The sequence below is a fragment of the Trachurus japonicus genome, chromosome 12 (genome assembly GCF_045865225.1).
Source record: "Trachurus japonicus isolate A0001 chromosome 12, Traja_1.0".
Taxonomy (NCBI): Eukaryota; Metazoa; Chordata; class Actinopteri; order Carangiformes; family Carangidae; genus Trachurus; species Trachurus japonicus.
The window spans coordinates 8,648,497-8,659,494 of NC_140918.1; the positions used below are offsets into that span (position 1 = coordinate 8,648,497).

The 10,998-nt window shown below is 44.1% G+C and overlaps 2 protein-coding genes across 2 annotated transcripts; one reads left to right on the plus strand and one right to left on the minus strand.

Annotated features, from left to right (window-relative positions):
• The first annotated feature begins 30 nt into the window (after positions 1-30).
• On the plus strand, positions 31-2,701 carry dolk (dolichol kinase). Its single transcript, XM_085792994.1, has 2 exons — positions 31-158; positions 938-2,701. The coding sequence occupies exon 2, from the start codon at positions 1,110-1,112 to the stop codon at positions 2,679-2,681; it is 1,572 nt and encodes a 523-aa protein (XP_085649120.1). The 5' UTR covers positions 31-158; positions 938-1,109; the 3' UTR covers positions 2,682-2,701.
• A 1,297-nt stretch (positions 2,702-3,998) lies between these two features.
• Positions 3,999-9,911, minus strand: phyhd1 (phytanoyl-CoA dioxygenase domain containing 1). Its single transcript, XM_085792995.1, has 11 exons — positions 9,835-9,911; positions 8,463-8,621; positions 7,018-7,093; positions 6,877-6,924; positions 6,730-6,785; positions 6,458-6,520; positions 6,329-6,350; positions 5,982-6,110; positions 5,762-5,878; positions 4,928-5,054; positions 3,999-4,792 (listed from the first exon to the last, which is right to left on the minus strand). The coding sequence occupies exons 1-11, from the start codon at positions 9,865-9,867 to the stop codon at positions 4,744-4,746; spliced, it is 879 nt and encodes a 292-aa protein (XP_085649121.1). The 5' UTR covers positions 9,868-9,911; the 3' UTR covers positions 3,999-4,743.
• Between the last annotated feature and the right edge of the window lie 1,087 nt (positions 9,912-10,998).

Sequence of the window (10,998 nt, forward strand, 5' to 3'; positions counted from 1 at the left end):
TTCGAGACGTTTTTCTTTTTTTTCACTTTCATACCACGTGACCCGGCTGTCAAATATGGCCCCGTCCTACTGGGTGTGAGAGAGGAGCGACAGCTGACAAGGGGAGAAATCTGTCATATCGCGGTACACTTTCGCCCAGATAACACCGCTCTTATGTGGTAAGTACTTGTGTCTTCGTTTTTATCATCTTTGTCGGCTGGGTATTTTATTATTTTTACATTCAGTGCTCGGAGGCGTTGAAGCTCAGTCGGCACACTCAGCTGTATGTGTGTGTGTGTTGTCGTTAGCTTGATGCTGCTGTCCGAGGAGGCTGCAGCAGCATCCTCCTTGGTTTGGTTTGGGTTTTTTTTTTTTGCACAGGGACGCGATTCTCACTTTAGTGCGGCCCTGCTGCACTGTATGTAAAGAAAAAAAGACCGGAGAACTGTTCCTTTCTCCTTTTATTACCGGGATCGTGAGATGTGGCGGCCCAGGTGTTAACGCAGCTGATTTCAGCCCAGCGGACAAAAAAAAAAAAAAAAGAAAAAAGTCAGTGCAAAAACCCTTTCAACCCCCCACAGGGAACAAAAGGCTGCAGCTGATGTTGAAAGAGCATGCATTTCTCCTGGAGTCTCCTTCCTTCTTGGTGTGGTCAGATGATGGTATGTGTGTGTGGATTTCACACTGACTGGGTGACTGTTCACTGTGTACACAGTTCACCACAGAAAAAAAGCAGATAATAAAAGCATGAGCAAGGTTCACAGCTGGGATGGACCAAGCTGACTCATGGACTTATAAATAAAGTACATCACATCCACTCTCACAACTGGATTCTGTAATTTAGACATTTGGGAATTGCTCCATTAAAAAAAAAAAGTCTATAAATAATTTAATTATTCTGTTGTTTTTTTTTGCTGACTGACTGACTAACTGGATTTGTTTCTCATCTCTGTCCCAGACATCCTCAGTGAGTGAAGAAGTCCCTGCCAAACGATGAAGTGTGCCACAGAGAGGAACTGACAGAAGAAGGCCTTCATTGTTGCTGACCATCTGTTCACATCAGCCCTCCTCCTCTTCCTTCTCCTCTTTCTCCTTCTCCTCCTCCTTCTCCTCCTTCTCCACCTGCAGCCATGCAGATCAACCCGGTGCACGTGGAGTCCACCGTCGTCCTGGCCGTGGTGCTGTGCGTCCACATGGCCGTGTGGAACCAGCACTCGTGGTGCAGCATCGCCCTCGTCATCCAGGCTTTCTACGTGCAGCACAAGTGGGACCGTCTGCTCAGGTCGGGCGGCGCCGTGTTCCAGTTTCGTCCCTCGGCGAACAGCGGCATCGTCCCGGCCTCCATGGTGATGCCCCTGCTCGGCCTGGCGCTGAAGGAGAAGTGCTCCGCCTCGGGGAACGTCTACTTCGAGCGCTTCTCCATGGTGGTCACCATAACGGGCATGATGCTGGCTCTGTTCCTGTCTCTCATCGCGCTCGGCATCACGAGGCCCGTGCCCACCAACACCTGCGTGATCGCCGGCATGTCCGGCAGCGCCATCCTCTACACGACCAAACAGACGCTGACGGTGTCCGAGGTCATCGAGGTCTTGGAGGTGCTGCTGATCTTCGTCTATCTCAGCCTGATCGTGCTCTACCTGCTGCCGCGCTGCTTCACGCCCGGCGAGGCGCTGCTCATCGTGGGTGGGATCAGTTTCATCGTCAACCAGCTCATCAAGCGCTCCCTGAACCTGGCGGAGGTCAAAGGCGATCCGGTGAACTACTTCCTGCCGGTGGTGGTGGTGGGCTCGCTGTTGCTGGGCGTCTTCTTCGCCCTGCTTTTCTGCTTCATGGAGTCGGAGACGTGGGTGTCGTCGCTCTTCTTCCACATGATGACGGCCGTTCTGGGCCTGGGGATCCTCATGCCGTGGCTCTCCCTGTTCATCGGGCGCCATCCAATCATGTGGCTGCTGGATTTCCTCACGTTGAACGACAGAAGACTTTGCCTGCTGGGCTACTGGGTGTTCCTGGCCGTGGTGGCCACTTGCGTCGTGCTGCACCAGAACTACCAGCGCCAGTCGGGCTCCAAGAAGCACCAGGCCTCGACCGTGGTCAGGAAGTACTTCCACCTCATCGTCGTGGCCACGTACGTCCCGGGGCTGATCTACGACAGGCAGCTGCTCCACGTGGCGTCCGTGGGCTGCTTGGCGGTTTTCCTGTTCCTGGAGTACGTGCGGTACTTCCGGATCCGGCCGCTGGGTCAGCTGCTCCGCCAGCTGCTCACCCTGTTCCTGGACGAACGGGACTCGGGGCCGCTCATCCTGACCCACGTCTACCTGCTGCTGGGAATGTCGCTGCCCATATGGCTGTTCCCGGGACCCTGCGCCCCCAAAGGGATACTTCCCGGCGCGGGCGGCCTGGTGCCTTACGCGGGCGTGCTCGCCGTCGGGGTCGGAGACACTGTTGCGTCCGTGTTCGGCAGCACCATGGGGGAGATCCGCTGGCCCGGCACCAAGAAAACCATGGAGGGGACCGCCACGTCCGTGTTCGCCCAGATCATCGCGGTGGCCATGTTCCTCATCTTCGACGGGAGCATCAATCTGAACTCCACTTACTCGTGGATCGTTGGCTCCATCACCCTGGTGGCCATGTTGGAGGCCTACACCTCCCAAATAGACAACCTCTTCCTCCCACTCTACCTCTTCATCCTGCTGATGCTTTGAATGGACAGATGGCCCAACCACACTCACACACACACACACAAACGACTCCCTCCCCCCAGTCCTCAACCCTTTCTGGGGGGAAGCAAGAATGTTGAATTTTTTTGGGGCGAAAAAAATGTACAAGAAATACAAGATATGTGACAATATGAGTAATAAGTCCCTTTCGACATCAGTGGACTCAACAACGGGAGTCGTTTCTCTTCTTCTAGCACAAGAAAGAAAGAAAGAAAGGGTGAAAAGCTGGGTAATCGTTATTTAAGCAAACCAATGCGGCACTAGTCCTTAACTGTATTTGGCGGCAGACACAGCGTTAGCATGACTTTAGAGTCTGCTGCCTTCAGATTACTACAAGTCATTACAATATCAGTTGCTTTGAGGAAAACGTCGAGTCGATCATTTCTGAACAAGTCGGGAAGAGTTTGATAAATAATCTTGGAGCTGTGCGTCAGCGGCCCGAGGTATACTCAACCCCCCCTGAATTATGCAAGACAAGATTCAGCTTAATAAATTGGTAAAAATGTCCCTTGAACATGTATTAAACAGTGGACATGCCAGATGCTGCTAAAAAGGCACATTTTAATCATCAAAGAGAAGGTGTTCCTATCTCGTCTCTTTCTTGCAGAAGGATACATGCCTTTGTATTGCCTTTGAAGAACATTATTTAAAGTTAGCTTATTGATATATCTTTTTCTTAATCTACCTTTTTTTCCATCATTAGAACATTATTTTGCCTCCCTGATGGCAATACGAGGACTTAACTGCTGAAAATATTTGCCTTAAGAAGTATATTTTCTATCACACATTACCTACTACTGTAGATGCTGTAGATGAAAGCATGGCAGCCCCTCTCAACTCTTCCGTCCAAGGGCTGGTTTATACTTCGATATGGCAGAAATCTCACTATGCTCCTGCATGACACTAATGTGAAATCCAGTACTGTAACATGTACACAGGTATACTACAGTTTTATTTTTGTCTGGTAATTTTACTTTGCTTAATCTTTCTGTGGTTTGATGGGACCCCCTTAGAGGTAAACGTACATTTCCTTGTGATACTGAGCCTTCATACATAACACTGCATATTTTTGGACTCTGTAGATAAATAACGCTTCGGGCCAAACTGATGAACACGGGGCCGCCTCCTTTTTAGCAACTTTTTTAGCATCAATTAATCCAAATGATTATGTGATGTTTGCTTTATAGAAATATCCTCAGATGTCGTCAGGTTTGATCTCATTCACACTCTGAGATGAGGATCACCTGAAACAACGTGTTTAACTTTGGTTCATGTTCATCTGTAAAAAAGTTCTTTGGTGTTTTTTTGTTTTTTTATTTTGTGATGACAGTTTATTAGCATGATCCGACTATGTATGTTGTTTATTTGCCATCATCCTTACATTTTTCAAAATGTAATATTGCATGTTTGAGTGCATCCGTGGAGAAAGATAAAAATGATAATGCCTCCAGTTCTTTCAGTCCATTTGTTCATCGACCTTCGACATCAACATCAACATCAACCCTTTGCTTTCTCAGTTTGATTTTAAAAAGGTTTTGAAGGTCTGGACTCATTCATATATAGAAGTTTCTTTTTATTATTTTTTATTTATTTATTTAAGTTGCATCTTAAAATCAACATACTGGAACAGAAATGCTTATGGTTGGTCTGTAAAAATAAGAATCTGCTATTTTATTTCAAACAAAATCACTCTGAGCAAGGGAAAGCTGGTTGGTGATAATCTTGATGAGGACCCTGAATAAAAATAGATCTAAATATCCGCTGTAAGTTTCCATGGAAAGTTGTTCCAAAAATTAAAAAAAGAAAAAGTTTATTTAGACCAATTTTATTTTATTTCATTTTAAAACATTGACACACTCAGCAAAAATGAGTTAGTCACTCCTGGGGTTAGTCTACATGTGGCTCAGTGAACAGATAATGTCACATAAGATTTTAAAAAAAGCCATAAGAAAATGTTGGCTCGCCTGCTGTGGTTAAAAAAGTTCACATATAAGGGTGCTTTAGTAAAAGAGAGGTTGTTCTGCTGTTAATGTGTCACAGATATCCTTCATTTAGTGTAGAGAGGTGGGAAGGGGAGCTCCTCGGTGGGCTGCAACCTTAAAAGAACCAAAGAGATGGAAGCATGAGAAGTGGCTTAAAGAACGTTTTCCTCACTTGTTTTTAAGTTTACAAATATTTCTGGTGACAGCCTACAGCAGGAAACGGTAAAACACTACACCTAATCCACTCACCAGTTCTCCGGGCTCCACTTAGTGTCCTGGGTCTCCATCATGTGGAAGGTGTAGACGTGGCGAGAGTCGTCAGAGGTGTTTTCAGCGCTGCGATGCACCACCTCCCCGTGGATCAGGACAACACTACCTGAACACCAACTTAGTTCAGTTAGTCAAACATATTCAGCTTTAAAAAAAATCAGAGGAGCTGGAAACAGCAAAAAGTTGTTTTTAAACTTACAGGGATAGTTCAACAATTTGGCAAATTGACCCATTGCCATAATCCCTATAGTTTTAGGAGTAGGTTCGTTACCTTTAATTGTCAGTGCAAGCTGTTTTTAGAACGGCGGAGCAGAGCCGCGAGCTGCTCCGAGCTACGCTACGGAGGCTAATGGGATTTCTTGGTTTCCCACATCAAACTCATCAAATACACAATCCAACAACTCCAAAACGCTCTGGTGGACAAGTTGTGACCTGCAACATTCACCACGCTATGAGATAATAACGGAATGTCACGAGACGGAGTTGTTTTCGAGGTAAATTCATGCAAAACCGCTGATATGCCTTCCCGTCGGGGCAGTTTTTCCGCAAGCCGTCTCTACATTTGCCTGGAAAACAACTCAGTCTCGTAACGTTATGTTATTATTACATCAATGGGCCAGTTTGCCAAAATGTTGAACTATCCCTTTAATTCCTTTAAATCTGGTCCAGCTCTTATTACTTAGCTGCTTTACCACAGTTTGCATTTTCTCTCTAATACCAGCTGTTCAGATCATAGGACGCATTGTAATATAAACTCACCTGTCATGTCCTTACATACAGTACATATAGTATTTAAAGAAACAGGTAAAGTACCTTTTTTAACTGGTGCTGCAATAAACTTGTCATCATCATAGGTCGGATCTCGTCCGGTGAAGTCTGTCAGGGGATGTGTTCCCTTTGGAGTTCGCACCATGCGCCGAGAAATGCCACCTGAGAGAGGGTTAGGGGGACATGATGTATAAAATATTAAGAAACGCACGTATAAAATGGGGAAGCACAGAGTGGTTGCAGGATTGTTTTAAGGAGCGCTTACTGTTTTGTGACCCTGGGATGAACCACAGGCAGCCGTTGTTGACAGTGGCGTCTTCCAGAGCGATCCACAGCCCCACCACTCGGCCCAGCGGCTCAGTGTACAGAAACGTGGCGTCTTGATGCGGCGTCACTGAGCAACAGACAAGAATCTGATACATTCTCACAATATGAGGACATTTATCCAGAGAGTGATTTTGCATGAGCTCATCATAGGTTGAAATAGGCCTCTACTGTATATTGTATGTGGATAAATCATTAAAAAGGTTCAAACTTTGTTAGGTAAGGTAATACATCTATAATAATGTATGAGATTGTAAACACAATGAGTAATGAGTCATCATTTCTTACCCTCTCCTCCGATTCCCGGTTGCTAGAAAAAAGCAAAATGCACAATGATATCTCATTCTTAAGTACCACAATCTAAGACTTTAAGACAGTTTGTATATATATTGGTAGATACTGTATATAAAACTTTACCTTAAAAATGTACATGCTTTGCAGTATCACAGGGTTTGCAAGACCCAGCTTCTTAGCTATGCCCTGGAAAAAACACATTTGACACAGAGTGGTTGTAGGAATGCTGCAGAATATGAGTTGTTTTAGGTGATTTCAATATATATTTTTCTAAATGGAAAGCAAGTGTGCATTAACATATAATCAGTCAGTCACTGCAGATAGGAAGCATAAATGTATACAAGGCCTGGCTGATTATTGATACACCTCTGATAAGAGTTCAGCAGCTCACTCACCTGGATTTTGGGTGAATGTGTGGCCTTTTTGTACAACGGTTCATAGGCATGTAGTGCTAAATGAAGAAAACTGGGATTAGCTAGACTCTTTGTTTAAAAAAAAGCCCCATGTAAACACTGCAAGGAGAATTTAATTATAAACCTCACCATGACCGACTTTATTCAGCGAGCGTTGCTTTGGTACACTGAATTCCCCTGCAAGCCGAGAAAAGCTTTACTCATCTCCATTTGGCTTTTTACTGTATGATGCATTTACATTTTAAACTTGAGAGTTTTATTGGAGCTCACCTTTGTCGTCAAAAACCCCTTTCTCAAAGAAAAAGCGGATCTTATCTCCGCTGGTGATGAAGTAGTCAGCACTTCCCTGCAGGTCAAAAAGTTCACATCGGTCACCTGATCCGCCAGCCAGAGAATGATTACATTACAGAGGACAAACTCACACTGACACTGACCAGACTGTTGACATAAGGGTTTTCTATTAGCCTCAGAGCATGAACTCCTATGATGGATGATGGTAAATCAGTGGGGAGCTCATGTAGCTACTATGAGATAAACAAGACATTTCTAATGGAACAGATGTGTTTTGCTCTTGTTGCTGTTATTGGGAGTGAAGACAGTCATCGAATAAGAAGACTTGGCAATGACCTGGCCAGATGGATCATCACTGCCTGTTTTGGTGGTTTGTGTTTTTTCTAAAAGGCGTTGACCAAAGCTTTAAAGGGATACGCCAACATTTTTTTTTTCGTGTCTTGCCTCACGAGGGAGATAGAGCCCGTATCGCCCATAATTAGCTTAGCTCAAATGCTGGAAGTGCATAGGTAGTGTTAGCCTGCCTCCACCTTAAGTCATCAGAGAAACTCTTCAGCAACTCTAAACCGGCGGGCCGATCTTCGTCTCAGAGCTGACAAAACTCTCCGGTAAGGCATCTTGAGCAGTCAAATGCCGGTAACGGGACGAGATCGGTCAAAACGGAGGGTTCAAGCAAAGACGGTTTATTTTGGTTCAAGCTAGCTACATCGAGGGTAGGTTAGCTTCCTATTTCAAAGTAAAAGCACAAATTCTACCGTCATGATTTTCTGTATGTAAAGGGCAACGGGTGTTTTATTTTGTGAAAGTAACCGGAAGTGCGTTGGCCACAACGGCTAACTTGAAGCAGCGCCCAATTCATCCAAACAAAATTGTAAACAGCTGGTTAGACAAATTAACGACACACTGCTGATCTAAACGGCTACTTTCTTGCCTAAAAATGTTTGAAATGTCGATAAGTGATATATTTACAGAGTTTAGAGCTAAAAATCAGCTTCTGACTGCTGATTTCAGCTCAGGTAGGAGGCAGGCTAACACTACCTATGGACTTCCAGCGTTTGAGCTAAGCTAATTACGGGCGATATGGGCTCTATCTCCCTTGTTACGGCACGCACAGTCGAAAGGATGGTGTCTATCTGCTGGTCATGGACTCGAGAGTGAGGCAAGACACGAAAAAAAATGTTGACGTATCACTTTAGAAGACAATTATTTACTATGTTCAACCTCACAGCATCCACACACTACAGACAACATGAGACTCTGTGCATCTACAGAACATGAACTGTATCCTTACCTGCATCTTTAAGTGCAATGTGGCAGCGGCAGGCATGTGAAAGAAACATTGCTGAATAAAAACCAGTGGACACTAGTGGTTTTATCAGTCTTCTTATCTCGTGCGGTGCTGTTCGTTAGAGTGGACGACTTACCTGTGTTTCCAGCTGCTCATCGTGATAGGTGGAGAAGGTGGTGCGGCAGTGCTCCGGGACGTCCATGTCCTCCACGATCTCCGTCATCCTCTGTCTCAGTTCGTCACACTCCTCATGGGTCAGCAGCCCGTCCAGAACCACGTAACCGTCCTCCATGTACTGTCAAGAGGGAAGTCAAGTGAAGGGGTCAGTTCAGGGCACTCAGAGAGAACTCACATCTGTTTTTTTCTGCACAATTGTTTTTCAAGTCAAGGCTCAGTTGTGCAACATTCACACACTCAGTACTTTCACATCTGAACTGCACTGAAAGAGTCTCGTGATGTTTTCATGAATAAGGCTGAAATTAATTTCCATGCTCTATCTATAGGAAGTCTGGCTGTATCATTCAGAATACTTTTCTGAGAGACCCTCAGTTTTCTTGGCTTTATCTATTGATTATCAAAATTGTCATTCTTGACTTGCTGTCAAGACATTAATTAAGAAATCTGTGATATTTCACATAGAAACCAGAGGGATCTTTGTGTTCATAAGTTTCATTAGGCCTATTATTGATTTATGAACTGAGCTGCTAGTCAGTCAAAACAAGACATATGAAGAAGAACTTTGGACTGGACTTGTAAAAATATTTTATTGATATTTAAAATAAAAAAAATTGACAAAAAATATAATTAATCCACGATTAAGTTGATCATTGGTTGCAAGCCTTCTATAACTTTTTCTTCAACTCGATCACTTACATAATTTATTTGTTTTAATGCCGTGAAGCACTTAGCGACTGAGTTAGATTAGGCTATTTAATTATTTAGCACTTTTTGAACACCCCACCCCCTCTTTTTTTCTTTTCCTTTTTTTTAGGAGTTAAGATAGCCAGAGAGTCTGGTAAATCAGGATTTCTGTAAGATTTGGAGATAATGTCTCGCCCTCTGACGCTTCATTCAATTCACCACCTTTATTTCACCTGCCACAACAATGTCACAGAAGTTCATACTTGAGAAATAGATCTGCAATATTCAACCAGTGCACTAGAGTTTCTCAACTCCAAACGAGACGTGTGTAGGCAGATGTCTAGTGTCTGTGAGCTGCCTGTTCTGCATGTTATGTAATGAGACTGAAACAAGCACAAGGGGCTTCCCTATGAACTGTCTGAGAAGAAAAACGCTGCAGCAATGTGACATGACGATAAATACACATCATACAGAGTAAATAGAGTCTTGTAATTTTAGTTGCCTCGATGCACGATCCATAATATTTCACAGAGCATTTGCAGCATGGATGTGTACAGTAATAGATCCACGATTTGCAGGTAACAGTGAAAACCCGGAAGTGTGGGACGCTGCTGTTTTCTACAGCTACGTGAACGTGTGTCGCTCACCTTTTGCACATCACGATCTGTCATGAAGTCCATGGCGGTGTTCAGCTCGGAGATGCGGCCGTGCAGCTCTGATCCTCTGCCCGTGAAGTCCAGCGTGCAGGCAGGCGCTGTCCTCCGACCACGTGACCGCTCTAAATCCAAGTAGTAAAGTACAACTGCAGCACAGAGGCCGTAATAGGATTTTGGACTTTAACTCTTTCGTTGCAACATTATTGTACAGCTACATGTGTGGTGTGGTTTCATGCTGGTGCGATGCAGTAGCACTGATCGACCTCTAGATGTCGCTCATGTCGTTGCTCTGAGACTGATATAAACACAATGACGTGCAGCACCATCTAGTGGCGAGGCTGGGTAACTGCACTGGCGTGTAAATGACAAATTCCTCCCAAAAAACAACAACTTTGGAAACATTATTTCAGTTAATCATTTCTCCCCTTTAATAATACCAATTGGTGTTGTATTTTATATTGTTGGAAAGCTGGATCAGTCACCTTTACAACGAGGTACAACTTGTAAGGATTGTGCATTCATGGAATGAACAACACAGCTGAAAGTGTCAGTCGCCCCCCCCCTAAAGTGCCAGTGCTGGGAGCCAAAACGCGCGTTAAAGTGCCGTCTTGGCAGCGAAACGTGTGCTAAAGTGCCCTCTAGGAGCCAAAACACGTGTTAAAGTGCCCTCTTCAGTGGCGAGGACGCGCTATATGTGCCCTTTTTTTTCTTTTCGCCCCTGCCCTTCAAAAAGTCTGTGCACGCCACTGCTTGAATATTTCTGTTTCTGAAATAAAGAAAGAAAGAATAAAATGTACAGTAGATTTTAATCTAAAACTCAAAACACTCAAAGTGCAAATACCTCAAAAATTATAAATTCACCACTGGTTATGAGGTAATTTAAACATTACAAGATGATTGACAGGACGGGAAAGTATAAAAAGATTTATATATATTTTTGAATTATCACAATTTTACTCTGATATTTGCTTTTTCCTAAAGAGATACTGTTGTTTTATAGTTTAGAATAACAAACATTGATATTATAAATATGGTCACCCTTGTGAAAGAGGTATTTTATCTGGTTAAATAAAGGTTAAATAAAAATCTATTAGGAAAGTTGAACTTCTCACACCACCTTAAACAACTTGTGATAATAAGTATTAGTTCAACTCT

Coding starts and splice junctions, on each gene's coding strand:
- dolk (XM_085792994.1), top strand. CDS start 1,110: ATGCAGATCAACCCGGTGCACGTGGAGTCCACCGTCGTCCTGGCCGTG.
- phyhd1 (XM_085792995.1), bottom strand. CDS start 9,867: ATGGACTTCATGACAGATCGTGATGTGCAAAAG. Junction 7,094..8,462: donor ATGAGCAGCTGGAAACACAG/GTAAGTCGTCCA, acceptor TTTGACCTGCAG/GGAAGTGCTGACTACTTCAT. Junction 6,351..6,457: donor AAAGCATGTACATTTTTAAG/GTAAAGTTTTAT, acceptor GCTTTTTTCTAG/CAACCGGGAATCGGAGGAGA.